At 44.4% G+C, this 20,343-nt stretch overlaps 2 protein-coding genes across 4 annotated transcripts; one reads left to right on the top strand and one right to left on the bottom strand.

Moving 5' to 3' along the window:
* The first annotated feature begins 1,513 nt into the window (after positions 1–1,513).
* On the top strand, positions 1,514–18,998 carry LOC6537980. Of its 3 annotated transcripts, none has more exons than XM_039376547.1 (4): positions 1,514–1,602; positions 2,435–4,303; positions 13,100–13,442; positions 17,954–18,998. In XM_039376547.1, the coding sequence occupies exons 2-4, from the start codon at positions 2,862–2,864 to the stop codon at positions 18,341–18,343; spliced, it is 2,175 nt and encodes a 724-aa protein (XP_039232481.1). In that variant the 5' UTR covers positions 1,514–1,602; positions 2,435–2,861; the 3' UTR covers positions 18,344–18,998. The 3 variants fall into 3 exon arrangements, with proteins under 3 accessions (XP_039232481.1, XP_015048595.1, XP_015048593.1); XM_015193109.2 differs by lacking the exons at positions 1,514–1,602; positions 2,435–4,303 and adding exons at positions 10,711–10,824; positions 12,512–13,031; XM_015193107.2 differs by lacking the exons at positions 1,514–1,602; positions 2,435–4,303 and adding exons at positions 10,712–10,824; positions 12,512–13,007.
* On the bottom strand, positions 18,790–19,764 carry LOC6537979. Its single transcript, XM_002098480.3, has 2 exons — positions 19,394–19,764; positions 18,790–19,332 (listed from the first exon to the last, which is right to left on the bottom strand). Exons 1-2 carry the CDS (start codon positions 19,608–19,610, stop codon positions 19,043–19,045), a joined length of 507 nt encoding a protein of 168 aa, XP_002098516.2. The 5' UTR covers positions 19,611–19,764; the 3' UTR covers positions 18,790–19,042.
* Positions 19,765–20,343: the final 579 nt, after the last annotated feature.

Below are 20,343 nucleotides of genomic sequence, written 5' to 3'. Positions count from 1 at the left end.
CCGAAAACGAAGTTGATGGTCTGCGACAAGTATATGCAATGCTATGTGGCACCATAAATAACGTAGCCATTTTAGTGTCGCATTTTTGGTTGTGACAATAGTAAAAGTGCTGAAAGGGAAGCACGATTAGAGCTATTACTTACATTGGCTATGTTTATGTTTATATATGCACTACATGCATTCATGGCGCAGCAGTTCTGCAAAATCTCTGCATATTTGCTAGAGTGGACCTGAGTTGAAAATCACGCATACGTAATGTGGACCATTTTATAGAACTTTCTTGGAAATTATCACTGTTAGACCTTTTGCTTGATAGAATTACCCAATTTCCTAAGAACATCTTAAATTTAATCTTTTAAAATACTTTTTGAGGAAACGTTATTTAGTAGTACATTTTCAAAGAAAGGCATGTCAGTATGCAAAAACGCTATTGAATAAAATGGATGCCTTTGTTGGGATCTCACTTTCACCCTAAAAATAAAGTATTTGGATGCCTCCGAAAGCGGAATCGTGTTCTCTTTAAACATAAGTTAGCTTGGTTAACAGGTCGTATGAGTAATTTATTCAATGTGTGGCTTTTAATTGGTATATCTGATTATTAACTTATATAAATGTTATTAGACGCCCCATGAAAGTCCACCCTGGGGCACGTACTCCGGTACTTGCACAGGCAATCAATAAAGATTTTTTTGGGGAGTTGGGGTGGCGGGTGTTTTGTCGCGATGCGGCAACAACAGCTGTTGCAACGCCAGACGACCCCCCAAAAAAAGGAAAACCGAACAGCAGCCAGACGCCGGCAACCGGGGAACCTCATCATCGTCATCGCACTCCAGCCAGCACCACCCGTTTCAAGAAGCAATCAATGCACTTCTGGCCATGTGCCAAGTTTCTCTTCCGAAAAGCTGGAGAGGAGCGGCGAATCGGCCAAAAGAGTGGAGCAGCAGTGTATAAGAGCTTCAGCTTTGCATTTCATTCGGTTGCGGTTGAAAAGCCAAAGTTAATTTAAAGTTCAACCCGTTTCGGAACTCCTATCGTGTATTTTGAGTTCGGTTTAGATTGTTTGGTGAAGCTGTATAAGATAGAAACCCTCTTGCTTTTAAATCAATTTGAAAATGTTAATCTGGTATTTAATTTAAAAGTCAAGTTCGTTAGTTAAGTCATATTTACTAAGAGCTTATAGTGAAATATAAGCAATACTTGTTCCTAAAATGAATAAAATAGTCTAAAATACTTACTTATACTTTTGTAACGAAATATAATTTATTATACATAAAAATAAAAACAAACCGTATTTATTTGCTTTCCGTTTGCTGAATAATAGAGTAACTGCGTGACTGCATGCGATGCCAAAGTATCTTTGAAGTGCAGACTTTTCGAGTTGTGCCGCGTCACTCGTTTATCCAAGGCACCCACACTGGCGCACTCTCGCACACACACACACAGCCGTGCGGTCGTGTAGCAACAACAATGTTGAGCAAGGTGCGCTTAGCCGCGCTCTTTCGAATCTTTCTCTCCGTTTCGGTTTCAGTTCACTTCTGGCTCTCGTGCAAAGCGCATCGTACCGCGGACATATCGCATCCGCACCGTATTCGTAACGTATCCGTACTGTATCGTGTCGTATCCGTGTGAGTGAGTGAGTGTTAGTGTGCCCGGGTGTGTGTGTGTGTGAGTGAGTGTGTGTCCGCTGCAATGGTCTTGGCTATTTGAAGCGCAAAAGTGCAGTATTTACTATTTTACTGTTTTGCTGTTTGGTGAATCACTTCACTCACTCATTAGAATACCCAAGAGATAACTACCATATTTTGGGGTTTTCCCAACGAAACGATCCAATAAAATGGCAACCCTGTAAACTCATGCTTCCCCGCCTTGAAAATCGGTTCAGTGATTCGGTGATTTACGTGTGGGTGTGGGTGCAGTGCTTAAATAATACACGTAAAATTTAAACAAATAAAGGCCGTTAAAAGATCGTAAACTCGAGATCCAGCTAGTGCCGAATTCAGTGCTGGCTAAAGTGAAACTTCTTTGTGCAAACAACAAAAACCGTTAATTGCCAGCGCCATTCTTTTAAAGTCTCCGATTTATAAAGAGTGTTTTCAGTGCCTATATGGTTTTACTCAAAGTCTTTTGTTTATCGTTTTACCCATTTTGTTGTCAGTTTATCAGTATATTGATAATTACCTGAGTTGGGGAGCTTTTGTTAATTGATCTAACTAGCCTTAGGCATTCAAGTTCCCATCTTGCAAGGCCAAGACATAAAACCAATCCCCTTTCACTTTAAACGGCACAGAACCCAAGGATTAGATCGCTTATTCTTTTTCCCCAAGTAATGAACAATTAAATGGCTCGGTGTTGTTGGTCGCAAAGTTTCCATTGGCCGTTGTAGAGGAGGTCCAAAAATAAAATAAACGGAACCCTTTCACTTTAAAATCCACAGAACCCCAAAGATCGAAAACGAGTTTCGCAAAAGAGCAAAGAGCCGAGCGGCCATGCCTATATTCCATATCGAATAACTGAATAGCCGACCAATAAAGTGTTACTTGGCACATCCAACAACCAACTTACAATATCCAGCATCCAACTAGCTCCGTTGCAGTGGCCTATATTCAAAATAGATCAGAGATCCACTCGCGAGGCAGGAGGAGATGTGGATGAGGTGGTGACGAGGAGCTGCGGAGGTGATCGCCATGTGAGAAGAGCAAAACTAGTTTCCCATTTGCGCGCTTATGCTAAGTAATAATAATAAATAAGCGCAGTAGTCTCTGGCTTGCCGTTCGAGAAGTGACCTAAAAATACTGGTTTCGAGTGCGGTTTTTGGCGTGAGAACGCGCAGCACAGCGAAGGCACCACCACCACCAGCACCAATGGCCACCACAGCCGCCGGATCAGCAGCCACCATCACCACCAGCACGGTGGTGGTGAAGCGCCCAGGACCACCAGTGCCGCCCAGGCCCAAAACAGCTGCCCAGCTGGCCAATGGAGCTGCCCCTCCGATCATACAGAAGAAGCCCACCTTCGTGAGCCAGCTGAGTGCAGTGGGTCGCACCTTGGTCTACAAGTCGCCAACGGTCAGTCTGCCCAAGAAACAGGCCCAGACACAGACGCCCACCACGGCGGTGCCAACTCCGCCGGTGAAGCCACTGAAGCTGCGCAAGGCACCGGATGTGCCCACGGCCAAGCCCAGGGATTCAATGACCTCGGTGGTCACGGTCAACCGTCATAACTCGATAAGCGTGATCGGGAGCAGCCCACAGACCACGCCCCGCAAGGACACACGCTTGAGCCTGGGTAAGGTGGACTTCGAGAGAGCTGGCCTGCAGCCGGCCAGTCAGCCACTTCCCAGACCACGGAAAATAGTCCAAGTGCCTGTCGCCACTCTGGATGTGGAAGACATCCCAGTGGTGGCGCCCAACCCATCAAACGGACTCTTCAGGAGATCAAAGACCACCCTGGACGGCTGCCAGAAGGAGGCGGCATCCTCGCCGCACAATGGCGGAGGATTCCTGTCCGGACGGACTGTGGAGATCAAGAACAATCTGAAGAACGCTGCCGAGCGTCTGTTCTCGGAGATAATCATCAACCAGAGCCAGAAGCAGGCAGCCACCGACACCACCATCATAACCAAACACGAGGCCCTGAAGCAGGAGTCCGATGTCCTGGCCATCCAGTCCTCGGGCAACTGCATGAGGATTAACGTGAATGGCGGCCAGACCAGCACCATGAAGAGCTCGATCAGCGTGGGCAACACGCCGCAAAAGAAGCAGGCCTTCCACGAGATGCTCATCTCGGAGCTGGCTGCCATGCGGAACAAGTCCTGCTCCCTGGAGCAGCTGCCCACCGCCACATCCCTCCCGCCTCCACCCACCACTTCCACGCCCAAGAGCTTGGCATCACGCAGGCGCTATAACTCCATAGATGATGCCGATACCGAGGACGTGGATGCGGACAACGTGGAGGATGCCGATGGCGACGTCGACGAGGAGGACACCCTCACCTATGCGGTCAACAAATCGCTGAAGGAGAACATTGGCAAGGACGGCTCGTCCTCGAGGAAGCGCTGCCCCTCGGGCTGCTCCACCGACTCCTCGCCGTACGGAACGGAGCGATCCCAGCGCATTCGCACCTCGGATTGGATCGAGGTGGGCGACAATGGCACGGCAGTCACTCTGACCAGCTGCCACATCAGTCTGGAGGACTCGGGCATGGAGGACGAGGAGCGGCTGGACGACATGTCCTCGGGAGTGGGCGACAGCTGGGACAGCGTCAAGGAGGCCGAGAGCGAGAAGCGTTCCCGCAACGGAAAACGGTGAGTTTCTAAAACAAATATAATTGCTTAATGCATAATTGTTGAAAAGAATAGCAAACGATGCTTTTGGGAACTAGGTACTTAAAATAGTTATGTATATAAATAATGTTCTTTCTAATGAGATTCGTTGAGAATTTATAGTTAGCAACTATAAAAGTAGCTATAACATTATTTATTGCTATTGCCGATCGTTTAATGTTAATGAATATCGAAATAAACTGCAGCCGAGCGAAAGAGGGAAAAGAAAACTTGACCATCAGTTGAAGATCTGTAAAAACGGCCTTATAAGTTGGAGGTCGTAATAGTTTCGAACTGAGCTCCACTTTGGATGATCGCCCATCGCGATCTCGTCGCTGAGCTACCGCAATTATTTCACCGAGTTTCGCTGGGCTCCATTGACATGGTTTTGATCGGCCGTGCGCATCCCACGGAATCCGCATACGAATCCGAGTCGGAGTCCCAATCCCGAGCACCTCTTCATCATCAGGTGCTCCATTGTTGTGCAGCTCGCATCCGAGTGAGATCTCTCACAGCAACAGCAGCAGCAGCGGGTTTGGTTTACATTAATTTATCTACGCTGACATCATTTCGAGTTGTGGCTTGCTGCCTGCTGTATGTTGCATGTTGCACATTGCACGTTGCATGTGCGAGCTTTTGGGCCCGATGCCGATTGCAATTGCAGCAAGTAGCCGCAAAGGCTTGCGATATTAACAATTTAGGTTTCTCGTTAGTATTTCAACGGCGGCTACAACAGCAGCAACTACAGCAGCAGAATCGAAGTGGCCAAAACCCGTTTGGAGGCGCTCTTTTACGACTCGAATTTGGATTTTTAGCGGGTACACACACTGGGCCTGGGCTTATATTAACATATAAATACAAATACCCGTGTGTATCTCCATACAGCCGTATAGATATATGGCTATAGTCCACTGGCAGTACGTGTTTGTCGCCGCGAAAAGTGATTATCGTGACTCACTTGGCTTGGCATTTGCGCCATACAACCATCGCCACACGACCAAGATATGTACTTCATATATCGTGCATATATGTATGTTCCAATATTTGCTTATTCACACGATTCATAGCTTTCATTGACTCCAATAGCCATCAGAATGGCCGAAAGAAGTCGCCACTACACTGGCAATAAATCACGGGCTTAAGTTCGCCGATCATGTGCGTTTCTGGTTAGAAAGTCGCAAAAGCCAGATTGAATAATAAAAATGATTCCAAATGATAACTTCAAAATGGTAAAGCTTCTGTTGAATATTCCACAAAAAATAAATTGATTGTATTGTTTTTCTACCTTGGAGTTAACTCCAAAAATGCCACATTATACGAGGGAATTTCTATTATTCACTAAGTGTGGCTATAATGCGGTTAAAAATTTCAATTTTTCCATGCATTACACAAGCGCATTTCAATAGCGAAACGTATATAATTGAAATAGCTCGGTGCGACTCACACTCTTCATGCAGGCATTTCTGCCGATAATAATAATAATGTATTTCACTCTATCTATTACTCTATTACTCACTCAATCAATGCATATTTAAACGAACACTGTCGAGAAGTCATTTCCTACAGCGAGATGCAACTGCAAATTGCATCTTTCAAATGCCCGAACGTGTGGATTGGGTCTTATGCATACGAGCTGATTCACGGATAAGTATACGAGTATATCTATATCTATTGCTATTTCCATTGGCTGTGGCTAACTGTTGCAAGTGCAACGCAAGCGTTATAAAGTGAATTCCAATTCAATCAGTCCGATTCCCATGGCAATCGCAACATGAGGGTTCCAGATATTGCTACTTCGATTCCGATTTGCATAATGGTTGCCGTTATCAGGAATGCCTTACCGTTCTCCGTTCTTCTACATGATATATATGGGTATATATATGGGTATATATAGAATGCGCGTATAAAGGTCGTTAAAGTTGATGAAGATATTTCCCTGAGTTTATCTTTGTGTGTGGCTGCATACCAAAAAATTTCATTCACCTTTTGTTTGGGGCCCAAAGAACACCGAGCCATGGAATATTTGGTTGAAAAACGAGCTTAATTGTCACCTCTGAGTGAGTGAGTGTTATTAAAAGCGAAATGGAATGCTTGCATGTGGTAATGTCTTGAATAACGACGACTGCAACTTGATTACTGCTGCGCTCTGCTCGTTGCCACCAATCATTTTCCAACATAATTTTTCTGGGAATTGCCAGGCGAATGAAAGCCAGCCACGGAATCGGACAGAGATTTACATACTCGTATCTTAGAAATGCAAGCCAAGCTATTGAGAGCCATAAAGGAAACAACACTGGCTTTTATTAGCTGCTACCTAAGTTCCATTTAAGATGGGTTTCAATAGTTCGGGCCAATAGTTCGTCTATTATGAACAAGTGATTAGCACTTCGAACCTAAAAGCTTTCACCAACAGTATAAACATATTGCATGAATAGCTATAATCCTTACAGACCTGTGACTTACCAATATCATAAATGGGTCTACATCTAAGTCAACGCCATAGAAACGAGGCGCAGTAACACCTTCAACTGCGATTAAAATCATGGCCGGTTCGGATTCCAATTCGGATTCAGAGCTGAGTCTTGAGGCTTGATGGCTGTCTGCCAGTCGGCAGTTGTAATTTCTGTGTTTGCCAAAGATACACAAGTCAGGTTTTTGAGGCTGTTACGAGTGTGAGAACCGTTAAAGTACGACAGGTGACTCGGCAAACTGCTGACTGACTGAATTTCAGGTGTTTCAGGTGAGCACTCATACTCGTAGTACTTCTGCGTAATATGCCTCCGTTTCAGTTGGCTAGCAGCTCACATAGTATCCCAAGATGATGCGACAGATAGCCAGAGTTCAACTACCCCTTTTGTTCTCTCAGTTATCAGGTCAATGGATCTTAAGCCTTTCGAAGAGAAACTTCTGGGCAATCTGGGCAACTCAACTCAGATGAACTCAGATCAACTCAATTAAGTGCATGATTAGGCGAGTGCAAGAGTAGTTGTACCGCTTCTTGTACCAGAAACGCATGCCCAAATGAGTGTTACTAGTTTACAAGGTGAGGAGTATGGACCAGAAACCCTGCCAGAAAGTGGCCAAAATACAACCCAGCGACTCGGCAGCAGAGAGCCACTATAAACTTGATTTTAGCGGAAAACAAACATGCGGAAAAGCAGCCTGCACCTGGAAGCCAAAAGTGGATGAAGTCTTGGACTCCACTCGTGAGTGTGGGCCGCCTGCCCGACTTGGCTTACATAAAGCCAAGACTCCGGACTCACACGTACATATGTTACAGTTTATGAACTAATGATATAATCTAGGCTGCAGCTTTAGGTAAGCACAAAGATAAGGCTAAATCAACATGTATTTATCTAATGTAGCTACTGATTTTTTATAGAGCTGTTTGTAATGCTCCCTCATTGATAGGTTTTACTCCACTTGCTGTTTTCCAACTGTATTCGAACTGAAACAAAGGGCATTTCAGGCGAATGGCTTCCATATGCCACCGCGTTGAGACCTCGTTTCGCATTTAATTTGCCCCCACTCTCTGCAGTCGCGTTACCTTATTTTGTTTAATTTTTAATGCCAACAACTCCACGCCACGCCACGCAGATGTCTGGCCAAAAATAGCAAATGGCAGTCTGAGCCAAGCTGGCGCAGATTTGTAGATTCGTATCTCAGGTGCGCGAGTATTGCCCAAGTTTCCTGTTCCGTTCGGTGGTCAAGTGGACGGATTTATTCGCTTTATTCACTTTATTCGCTTGTGGCTGCCACGCTGCCACACCGCCACGGCGAACATTTTACTTTCACATAAGGAAATTTTAATGGCACTTTGCTTTTCGCATTAGTCTGTTTTAATGCCCACGCCCCCGGATCGTAAAACTATGTAAAATGACGAAGTTTGTAGTAGACTTCTTGGTTATGATATAATGGTTTCTAGCCATACTTTATGGTCGCATTTAGGTATATTAGAATTCCCTCTTGACCCTTTCATTGGTTAATAGCACCTTATAGAGGCGAATGGAAATACTTCGATGGTTTCAAAGGCAATTAATCATCAGAGCCCCTCTTTTCGTATTAATACGTGTATTTTTAATGGGATCAATAGCGTGTCTTGCATATTTTTCAATTCTCGAAAATGTCCCGCTCATATTGCGGTGCTTTCGCTTTTGAATCTTTGAGTCTTGGAGTCTCTGGGTCTTTGAGTCTCTGAGTCTTTGAGTCTCTTAGTCTTTGAGTCTCTGAGTTGTTCAGTTGTTCAGTTGTTCAGTTTCTGGCTCACAAAGTCTCAGCAGTGGCCTTTGGCCGATATCGTGCTATATGTACGATAATAAGGTCTGAACACGGTGAATCTGCATAAATTAAGCCATTTGAAGAGCCAGTTGTAAGTGGTAAGTGGTAAGGCGGCCAATAACAAAGTTGGTTCGTTCTACTAATCAGGAAACCGAAATCAAAAATTTCGCTTTTCGTTGGATTCGAAAGAGAAACGCGCGACTAATCGTATGCTATGCCGCACAGCCCAATACAATTTATTTGGTTAACTAAACCGCTCTAGTCGCTGGCTCATTTGCATACTACCGCACTATTGGTGGTTATTTGTTTAGAAACTCCCGGTTAGAAAATAGAAATTTATGGGCCTGTGCGCTCAGTAGTTCGAATGAAAGCGAAAACGCTGTGATATGAGCGATTTTGCTACTGCCCCAAAGGTTTCTTCTGGTTTCCCCTGGAGGGAGTGGCTCACGTAGAGGCGACAATACGTGAGTAACCGGCGATAATAACTCCCACAAAACCCTGCAACTTCTCACTTAATTTGCACCGGACTCAGCTCACTAGTAGTGCGTCTTCAAGACAGAAGACAGAAGATTGGTGACTGAAGACAGAAGACCAAAGACTGCTGACTGAAGATTGGTGACTGAAGACTGGCGACTGCTGACTGCAGATTGAAGACAATGGAAAACGATGCCTTATTAGAATGCGTGAGAAAGCCACTGGCTGTGAGAAACTGGAACCCGATTGTGTGTGAGCTGAGGCGGCGTTATTAGTCTTTACACCGTGCCCTCATTAAACGGCTGAGAAGCGCCTTAGTCTTAAAGAACTGACCCAGAGATCTTCGCCAGCCATTTAAATGCCCCCTTTTATCACCTTCTCAGCCAGCCGAGTGCCATTTTGTTGGCCAAGGAAAGCTCATAAAATGCGAAGTGGTGAAATTTTTGGGTCACCCATTGGTATTATGATCACGTACATACGTACTATAGAGCAAGTCAGTGAGCCCAGTCGAGAAATCGCCATGGCGCTACTATAACACATACATACATGTATGTATGTATAAATAAATCTATTATATATCCTGCAATGTGGGTGCTCTGCTCCGATTCGCCACCTGCGCAATTGTCCGCATAATTTGGCCACTTCGGATGCACTTCTTCTGTGGGTCACAGCGTGGATCCGAAGATGCCAAGATGCCAAGATGCGCTCCACCCGGTCTACGGTTTATATATAGACTGCCGCATTCCGCTGCACGATCCCAATTCGCTTTGGTCTCTTGCCCCGCGCAAGGCTACAACTAAACAAAATTCAAATCATATAATGATAAAGAAAAAGTGCCGCAGTTGGGGTTCGAAACAAGACAACTTTGACGGCTGCATCACTCGGCTCACTCATTTTGGGGGCATTTCTGAATGGGAATGGGTATGAGAATAGGAATGGGAATGGGAACGCTTCCTCGGCTATTGCCGGCTATACGGATTTGGATCGCCCTAAGGTCTCGCTGAGGAGTCGCCCGATTATTCCGTACATGATGTACTACAGCGGCGCGAGCGTGTTATTTTGTTATATCTAAAAATATCCGGGGATGCGATGGTGACAGCGCCTCTACAGGGTGGTGCCCGGCTGGGGATCTTACGGATATGGCATGACGATCTTATGACCCTATTAAGGAGAACAAGCTGCAGAAGAATTGGACAAGGGATCTGCATTGCTTGCATTTTATTGGATTTTTCAAGGGGTTGAGGATCAGCATGGAACCTTATGATTTGTTATGATAGATCATAGTCTGTTGTATATATAATTCTATCAACTTTCTCGAGTGCAGATACACCCTGTTTGTCGTTTGATTTTTATTAAATCAATTTGCTCATTTCTTATATATTTGTATTTGTATTATTTTTGTCTCAATCCCATCATCATGCTCATCTCGAGAGCAGAGCGATCCGTTCCGTGCTCGTGGATGCCGTGAATCTCGTGAATCGCGTGGCTTCGTGTCTCTGTTTGGCTGTCTTCAGTTTGTGGCGGGGAATGGGGGCTCCTTGGGGCTGCTCTCTGGGGGATTCGGTGCTCGGGGACTTGGTTGCTCCAATGCTGAATGCTCAACGCTCCAACGTGGCCGAAAGTGGCAGCATTTAATTTTTAGTTGCACGCGAATTTCGCAGCGAAACAAACAATATATCCACGCCAAACGGAACTAGGAAACACAGATTATATGTTCATTTTTCCCATACTGTTTGTTCAAATCGTGATTTGTGAGTACGCGCTGAAACGCAGACCCTTTTAATGACAATGTTTACGCAGCTGTGTGAATTCTTCAGATAAAAATGACAGATTAGCAAACCAAATTAGACATGCTGCGTTGCGAGTAGTAAAAAAAATAATCATATCTCTATATTCGCTGCCATTGCTTCGCAAATAAATAAATACCAGAAATACAAAGATTTCGTGTTGATTTGTGTGTGTTGTTCGAAATGAAAATATGTTGCCGCAGTGTTTTTCTTTGTCCAATGTGTTATTACTTCACAACATCATCGGCTGTTTGAAAAGTAACAACCTGCGGATTCGTATGATATCCATGTGTTTTCATTAACCGACATGTGAGACATTTAGGATATTTGTAGTCACACCACCCACGTTTGTATAAATCATATTCGTTGACCTCCAGCCTTGCCCTGCGCTTTTCCCCATGACGTAATATCGGTTCGATACTAAATCCAAATCTAGATCCAAATCGAATCTATTATTATGATTATGATTCTTTGTTTAAATGCTAGTTGAAAACACAAAAGCTTTTCCAAATATGCGCCTTAATTAGACACCAATTGAATGGGAATATAGAGCTTCAGCATGTGCTGACTGATTCAATTCAATTCATATATTCGCATATTCAAAATAGTCGGACGTGTGGGTCGAAAATAGATGAAAGGTGTTGACTATGGCTATATTGTCGGCCAGCCCTTTGAAATAATGTAGAGCCAGCTGCGTTTTATTTAGCGAAACGACTTTTTAATATGGGCACATAATAATTAGGTGAACTTAAGGTATCACCAAACATTCCTTCTACTGAAATCTCTACATATATTTCTTTGTAGTACAAGCTATACCAAATTTACTGTGAGAATTGGGCTGTTTTCATGGCGATTATCTGCCTCGTAATCTCCATTACGTTCAAATGAAGTCACAAACCAAATTACCTCTTGCATTGACCACGTTTTTGCGACTATATTATGGCCTTTGATGCCACTGACTGACTGAACTGAGTGTTTAACAAATTTTCGAACTCGTTTGCTAGCATTCTAAAAGCCATAAGTTGATGGCCTTCGTGTCTGGTTTCTTCGACGAATGGAGTTGTGCCTGCATTATGTACATAACTTTATATTTTCGCATACCCGGCGATACATGTTCTCATGTATCTCTGTACACACGAATGCAGGAATGCCTGTGCTAATATTACAGATTACAGATTGAGATTGAAAGGCCAATCTTTCGAGAGCTGGCGATCTCTATCTGTTCAAACTACAATTTACAATTACTTTGTTCGCCCAACTATTTGTAATGATTTCCCAAGGCAGGTTTCAGATTCTGCCTAGCCATGCTGTGCTGTTAATAAAGTTTTTACTACAATCTACTACATTATGTGTACTATAATCCTTTCAATTCACTTAGCAGCTTATGTCATAAGTCGTTCTCTCTGAAAATAACCCAAATGAGCCATAACACTTGCTGTGCCTAACCAACATCTGATAATATCCCATGCCGCAAGTTCCATCACCGCATCCAGTGTTCTGTTTTCCGTTCCTGTGTTCTGTTCTCTGTTCTCTGTTGAAACCGAGGATAATGCGTTGAATCCAAGGAGTTCTTGCCTCACCAGCTTTCTCGCTACTGCGATATGATATCTAAACGATCCAACTATCCTTTCCCGCATCGGAAACTTTGCAGCTAATGTCATAAGGAGTTTCACAAAGCCAACGAAAATGTCCGAGGACCTGGACGAGCTCTTTCTGTCGCCCATTCCGGCGCCCTCGGCCGTGGAGCTGCAGCAGTGCATCCTGTTTGGCTTCCGCCGGCGCCTGCATCCCGCCCAGATCTTCGAGGAGTGCCGCAACGCCTTTGGGCCCTTCTGCCCCAGTGCGCAGTACGTGGCGAAGTGGTGCCAGCGCTTCCAGGACGGCTTCTTCAACCTGGACGAGAAGGACGACGAGGAGCTGAGGATCGGGCGTGGTGGCACACCCACGACCTGCAGCGATTACGATGATGACAGCGATTGTGGGGAGGCGACTGTTCTGCCCCTGATCCTTAGAGAGATGATCCATCGCAGTGAGGTGGAGGAGGAGGATGATGGTACTGATGGTTTTGAGAAGGAGAGTGATGATGGTCTAGATGGTCATGTGATTGGTTATTGGCAGGGTTATGGCTATTTGGGTGGCAAGCAAAGGTACAGTTGGGCTGAAACTAAACTGTATGTACGTTACCTAAGTTTCTACTCCACAATACTGACCTGTGTCTTCTCTAATCTTCTCCTTGCAGTGGAAACTCGGTCTGCGAGCTGCCCCCGCTACCAAAATCTCTCATTGGCTTCAACAAGCTGTTGTGCTCCGATTCGGGACTCCTGAGTGATGTGGAAGGAAACAATAACAGCAGCGAAACAAACCGAAAACCAAACGACACTCATGCTGGGGAGATCCAGGATACCAAGGAGCATGCCAGCGATAGGTCACTGCCCGGCTCGCCGAACGGAAACACATCCACAGCACCAATTGCGGCCAAATCCGAGGCCAAGTCCCCCAGCTTATCCGCCAAAGGAAACCCCCAAGTGGTCGAGGCGGGCAGCACTCTGGATGCCCAGATTGCGACGCTGCGGAAGGAAATGGTGAGATCTCAATCATATTTTACTCGTATTGTAGTTGGGATGAAAGCGGGTGCCATATATAACTTAAGTACTCGGTTTATATATTGGAAAGTTTATGGGCATTCCTTATAAGTATCTGCAGAATGCCAAAACACCTTACTTTCTCAGTAAGAGACTTACTGACTCAGTTTGGCACTAAAGTATTTCACGACATTTGCATCTTAAGCGAAACAATTTAATCGCCCTGTTCGGCGGTCAGAAACCAGTTGTGTGATGAAGTGACGAGCCAAGTTATTTTTATTTGAATGCTGTCACTCTGCTGCTGCTGCTGGTGCCGAAATATAACACACTTCTCCAGGGTATCAGCTGCATTTGGAAGTGAACTTTATTGACCCGCCTGCCTAATGCCTAATACCTAATGGCAAACTTCTGCGGCTAAATGTTGGCCAAACCTTTCACATTTAATTTTGTGGCAGTGGTACATATACCGATACATATACAATCAGATAGATTCCATGGCATTATGGAACCTGGTAAGAACCTGTTTAATACCCGCTTGGGCGTAGGTGTAAGTAGTACCCCCCCACAATTTAGGAGCGGCCACTTCGGTGGTATTGTCTCGGATCGGATCAAATCAAAAGCAAAGTCTTCTGTGTAGAAAACGCTGACTTTTCGTGCTGCTCCGATTTAGACGTCGATCTGTGGCGGCGCTGAACAATTGCAAATAAATACTAAATTGTGCACCATTTAAAGCATTTTGCGCAATTTGCATGTCTGCTGCATTGCACAACAGCAATATGGCTTTTAAGACGCGGTCGCGACTTTTGGGCCCAAATCGAATATTTGTGGGCCACATTTCCTGTGTAACAATTACTATGTAATATGATTGTTACACGCATTTCACGCGAGTGGTTCTATTAGCCCGCATTTTTCGCTACCACAAAGCTTAAATCCAATGACACTTTAATTGGTCATTGTATTTGCTCAACCGTTTGCGAATGTGTGTGTTATTTCTGCGGGGCATTTGAATCTATTCGTTGCCACAATATCGCCGCGCTTTTGTTTATCTAACTCTACCGGGTCTTAGTCACTTTTGAGCCACGTTGGGCGCCAATAATCTGGCCAAAATGCCATCAGGCGGAGATAAACGCCTGCCGTTGAAAGGAAAACACTCGTTTCTTGGAAAAATAGATCCGAATCAATGGGGAAGTGATTTTTGGTTTATTTTTTAAACTAATTACCAGCACCATTTGTTAGGGTATCGCTGTGCTGACCTATCTGAACTATCTTTCCTTGGTTTTCGCAAATGTTTCGGTTTCGGTCTCGGTCGGTTGATTAACGATTCAAGCTCTCTGATCGCTCAGTTCGGTGGGTGTGTAAGCCAGTAAGTATGGGTATGGGGTATGGGTATAAGTTCGGTGTGTGAATGTGTTTTTTATTTTGCAATTATGCTAGTTGGCCGCTTTTGCTTTTGCTATTGCTCCGCTGTGCTTTTGCTTTCGAATGCCGCACTGGGCAGAGATTGAGTGGTTAGCCTTCTTGGTGAACCCAAGTTACTGATATGCATTGTTCACTCACTCACTCACTCCCGTATTTGATATAAAGCCGCTTTTACTCACTCGATACATTGTACACGAATTGAAAGTAAATATTTGCCGAAGGTCAGTGCGGTAGTGGGTTATTATTGGGTTATTAGATCGGCTTTCAGTCGGGGGCACAATGGGCTTTTGACGTGCCACCTATAATGCGATTATCCATTCTACAGAAGCATGCTTTTCCTACCACAATTAATGATTTAACATATGCTGGAACAAAGAAACGGATGTTTGTACAAGTTCAACTTGATTAGCTGCCTGCCTTAGACCTACAATTTGTATATATTTCTGGTATGGAACTTGTAACCCCAATTGCAATTATTCCTTGGCACAGTCGCAGAGCTTGAAACCCTACCTTATATCCCCCATATTAATAGATGATTGTCAAGTCAAATTACGCTCAATTGTTAGAGCCGCCATTCCCAGCGCCATCAGCGGCACCATCTCTAATGTGAGCAACGATGAAAATGAAGTAATAAACCCGGTTAATGCAACACAACGCATCGGGGAGAAATAAACCCGAGTCGTGCCACAATGGGAGAAAACAGGAGTACGACTAATCAGCGCATGCGCAGCCATTAAGCCAGGCAATCCAGCAAACTGGCAAACTGGCAAGCTGGCAACTTGGCAATCGGGCAAGTGAGCAAGTAAGCAAGCGAGCAAGTAAGCAAGCGGGCAGCAAAGCAACAAAGCGGGTCCGCTTCAGCTAATTTATGTTGCCAGATACCTCGGTTATGGCAGCAAATTAAATTTATGAACGAAAAAAGGCATCAAAAGCAAAAGCAGGCAGCTAAGTAACTAAAGAGCCAGCGGACAGTTTGTGAGAAGAAATGCATCAATGCATGAAATGGATTTTTACGGCTTACATAAAACGGCCTTGAATGCCAAAGCACGGGCCCGGGCCCGGGCCCGGCATTCTTTCTCCGGCTCCCAGATCGTCGACTGCCGATTAGGCCAAGTTTCAAGTCTAGTGTCTCACATCTCGTATCTCGAATCTCGCCGAGCGTCTGCAAAGACTTGGCCAAGAAATACCCCCATTTGTGGCTAATCGCTTCTCACTTGTTCCACTTTATTTGGCACATGCGAACCGAGCTCAGTTTATCAGACCGCGAACATGACACGCCAACCTCTTGCCGAGGGCTCTGCCACATACTACTCGTATAAAGATACTCATTCGTTCTGCAATCTTTAGTTGTTTAGGTTGCTTCATTTGCCTACCTTTTGAGTTAATTAAATCTGTGGGGGATTAACTCGTAAAGAAGTCTTACGGATCTGCCTTTAAAATCTGTATCTACTGACATACAAGCTTCTGTACAAATCATCGATAGATGGCACTCGCAAATGTCTGGATCGCTAAATGGCAAACCATCTGGGATGCTCCATTCCACCAGCTAATTGCTGAAATTCCTGCCCGTTTCCTGATCTTCCGCATTTCACGAAAAGCGGCACCTTTTCCACTGCCGAGTTCACGCATCGGTGCAGAAATGTTTGATGTGAGCTGAATGGCTTCGCGGCTAAAGATAGAACGCGCCAGTATTTATCTTGGATCTTGGGCAGATCCGTGTGTCCATATGCCACTATATATATATATATATATATATACACACTGATTTATGCAGCAGGGCGGTGGCAGCCTTGTCTGGCATTTGCAGCGTTCATTGCCATTTGGCGCTGTTGCATTTACAGTGCAGATACTTTTAGGGCTTCTGCTTCTGTCAAAGCCTCCTAGCAACTGCCCCATACCACTCATTATAAGCACTTTCGAGCAGCCACAAAGCAATTTTAGCGCAAAGGGCTTAGGGCTAATTAAATTGTCAACTACACGTATCGATTCGATTTATGACAGCATTCAAATTCCTATATCTAGAGAAAGTGACAGCTGTAGACAAGGAAATACATCACTTCTAATCAAAATGTGTTGCTTATCAACTGATTGACCCACTTATGCCGACTCTGTGATCTGCATTTTCTGGCCAAGTTGGCTAATGGTATTAGCACACTTCTATGTAGATCGACTTGCACGGATAACCCTGGCAGTATGTTACTCTGCAACTAATTCACATTCGACCCGAGGCGACGCCCCCGCCAAAAGTGGCGAAAAGCCGAAAGGTTTTGCACAGCCGGCATTAATCTGGCAAAAACTGGCACACACTTAACATGGCCAACAGCAAATGGGTAAAACGTAGAAACTTAGATGGGCAGTTTGCAACACGTAGATACTTCCTCATTGTTGGGAAAGTTGAGGAAAAGCGGAAAATTAGCCGATGCAAAAGTATTGAATATTGAAGAAGAAACCTCGAATGACTAATTGCTTACCGCATTCTAGACGGAAGTGAGGAAAATTGAGTTTTGTGGTTTTTCTGGACCAATGGCCGCAAAGGGAAAGCTTCTTCGGGTCACTTAAAAAGCAATAAAAAGGTGTATAAATATTTGAATAATTCAATCTATTTAAAAAGGCAGTCAATTTGAATTTGCTTTCGCAGTCAATCTGCATGCATTAGTAGGCCAGGTGGGAGTTGGTCTTCAGCGAAAACGTTGGCATGAGCGGATTTGGTTAATACCACGATGCTGTGATGCTGCTGCTGTTGCAGAAAGTTTTTCTGCTTTTCTTTTGGCGCGATATTATGCCGCGATATTAATTGACAAATGAGATTTTTCCTTCCTACTCGACAGCGACAGGGGAACTTTCATTTTGACCACAAGCGTCATGCCACGAAAATACAGGCCTAAACTAAGAGTGGACATGGATATTGGGATTATTCATGGCCGGCCAGGCGATATATATTTCGGATAAGCCAATCTGTATCAATAAAATGTAAAGTAACTATTTTGCAGAGATAAATCAACGGGCTACACCCACACAGTATATTACTAAGTAACTTTCAAAGTAGCATAAATCGAATGAGTACTAATACAGTTATCGCCTTTTCATTCCAGAACGGACTGCGTCAACTAGATCTCTCGTTGTTGTCACAACTGTGGGTGCTTAACGAATCGATCCAAGAGTTCCGAGCCCTGATCGAGGATCAGGAGAACGAGGATGAGGACGACGAGGTGGAGAATGGCAACGAGTTGGACGAGGAGGGCAACAGCCGGGTCTCCTCGTCCATTGAGTCGGTGCGTTTGGAGGGCGGTGCGGATGCAGATGCCATGTCGAAGCATCTGGGAACCATACCAAAGGTCATAACGACGCAGCCAAAGGTGCTGAGGGACAAGGACCAGAAGCCGGTGCCCAGGATGCGGAGTGCCCCGCCACCACCACCTCCAGCCGTGCTGCAATCCTCCTCCCTGGAGCGAAAACCGCCGGCTCCGTCACGACCCACATGATGTTACCTCTCGGACTTCCTCGCCGGAGTCAGGATGGTCATGTGCAAGGCGATCGTGAGCGATGTGCCCGTCTCCGCCTCCGCCTCATCCGCGTCTGCGTCCGCGTCCCTTGGAGGCGGCGATGGAGCCCCGCCGAGCTGTTTGGGCAACCAGAGTGGCCTGGTCCAGGCATAGTTTTAGTTGATATATCCGATAATGAAGGTGTACGAGCGATTACGAGCGAACTGATCCAAATTCTGGGTGCACTGGCAGCAGTACTCGAAGTGCCCCCAAAAAGAATCCAGAATCCAGATGCGAAGCCTAGATTATCTGCTGCTTACCTCAATTATAGGAAGACCCAACATAATATGTATATGTAATTGGTAGAATTCGTAAGACCAGCCTCTGTGGTTAGGAGTCCTTTGTGATCTTCAGTTGTAAGTTTATTGTACATTTTTCTCTTGTGGTTTGGGCTGATGGGTTTCACCGATAACATTTGTTTTTGTTTAATAGCCTTACTCGTTAAGCTTAGCTATCGAATGCTGTGTATCCTGGATCGCTCTGCGGATCCTGTGCATTTGACCAGTAACATTTGTATATAGCGATTTTCCTGGCTAGCTGCTGAACATTTTATAAACCTAACGAAGAGCATAAAGAATAAAAAAACTTGAAAGAAGCACTGTGTTTTTAGTGTCGCATATGGATTCGGTTTTCTAGATACTAGACCAGGCTAACTCCATTCATGCCCACTTGGATGCAGGGAAAGTCGTAGCCCACAACCTGGTTCGTGGCATAGTCGGTATAGAAGGTGGGGCAAGCCTTGACCGCCACGCCGGCCATCTTGATGTTAACTTTGATGCACATGTCCACGGAAACCATCGAGATCACTGGGATGCAGTATGTGGGCGGCTTGGTGGTGCTGATGGCAAACGCGGCGACCGCATTTCCATCCATTGTGGCCCCCAAATTGATGGTTCCACTGGTCAAGCCGATGCCCAAAGTGAGGCACACTTGAGGGAGAATGTGAATGAGGGGGAAGGGGTATATGTTATAGGTGTCCTTAATACATACCAGTACTGTTTTGATTCACAAGATCAACCGATACACTCTGGCAACAGCTGCAGGACATCGTCAGGGAGCATTGGCATCCTTGGCTCTGTGCCGACGAGGACAAAAGTCCAGCTGCGTCGGCATTCTCCTGACTTAGGATCCCAAAGACGATGACCAGGAATCCAAGGAGCAGGTCGTGAGATTTCATTATGAATACGCCTCTAAAGCGTGTTGGCATCTGACCATTGGCGGTTTAGGCAATCCGCTTTTGTCCGGCGGCTCTTGCTAAGCGGTACTTTAAATATTAATTATCTATAATTTAATAGAATATATATTTTCACAACTTAATTACTTTACTGATTGGTTCATTTAATTTGAAATGTAGGAATATAAGTGCTAGGTTTAAAGATCAAGTAATTAAAATTCCCACCAAAAATTAAAAAACTTTGGGGGTTTTTTTTATAAATTTATGTCAAATTGTTGACAAAGGAATATTAAGAAAATCATTTTATTTCATTCCATTTGAGTGGCGCCATCTATGGAAATGTAAAAAAATGTATACATGATGTATAGATACATTGAGTGTCGTATAGCTCAGCTTTTTTCACTTAGTACTAGTCTTCGAATTTCGAATACAATAAATTACTAAAAATATGTAAAGCTTAATAGTTTTATTAAACTAAGAAACATTTTTTTTATTTAAAAAAGTTTGGATACATGTAGAATTCAATTATTGTAATACTATTCTACTACTAATACTAGTAAAAACAAATTTGAGGCATACTTTTGGGCGAATAGTTTCTTGAGTTTAATGGTATGCGTTCATACAAACATATTTGTTATTAAAAATGTTTGAAAAGCATAAAATGAACATAAATTTAAAATTAATAAACATCATTTTTAAATCTGTTTTGCTTGAATTATTTTGTGTTCTGAGAGAACTGGATCTTTTCTCATTGTTAACTATATAG

The sequence above is a fragment of the Drosophila yakuba genome, chromosome 3R (genome assembly GCF_016746365.2).
Source record: "Drosophila yakuba strain Tai18E2 chromosome 3R, Prin_Dyak_Tai18E2_2.1, whole genome shotgun sequence".
Classification (NCBI taxonomy): domain Eukaryota; kingdom Metazoa; phylum Arthropoda; class Insecta; order Diptera; family Drosophilidae; genus Drosophila; species Drosophila yakuba.
The sequence above is the reverse complement of the archived record's forward strand: the minus strand, read 5'-3'. Positions and strand labels throughout refer to the sequence as shown.

What these genes read in the sequence shown, in the direction of transcription:
- LOC6537980 (XM_039376547.1), top strand. Translation starts at nt 2,862, where the DNA reads ATGGCCACCACAGCCGCCGGATCAGCAGCCACCATCACCACCAGCACG. An exon ending in CGTTCCCGCAACGGAAAACG is followed by an intron (nt 4,304 to 13,099) that starts GTGAGTTTCTAA and finishes TTCTCCTTGCAG; the next exon opens with TGGAAACTCGGTCTGCGAGC. An exon ending in CGACGCTGCGGAAGGAAATG is followed by an intron (nt 13,443 to 17,953) that starts GTGAGATCTCAA and finishes TTTTCATTCCAG; the next exon opens with AACGGACTGCGTCAACTAGA.
- LOC6537979 (XM_002098480.3), bottom strand. Translation starts at nt 19,610, where the DNA reads ATGCCAACACGCTTTAGAGGCGTATTCATAATGAAATCTCACGACCTG. An exon ending in TGTGAATCAAAACAGTACTG is followed by an intron (nt 19,333 to 19,393) that starts GTATGTATTAAG and finishes TTCTCCCTCAAG; the next exon opens with TGTGCCTCACTTTGGGCATC.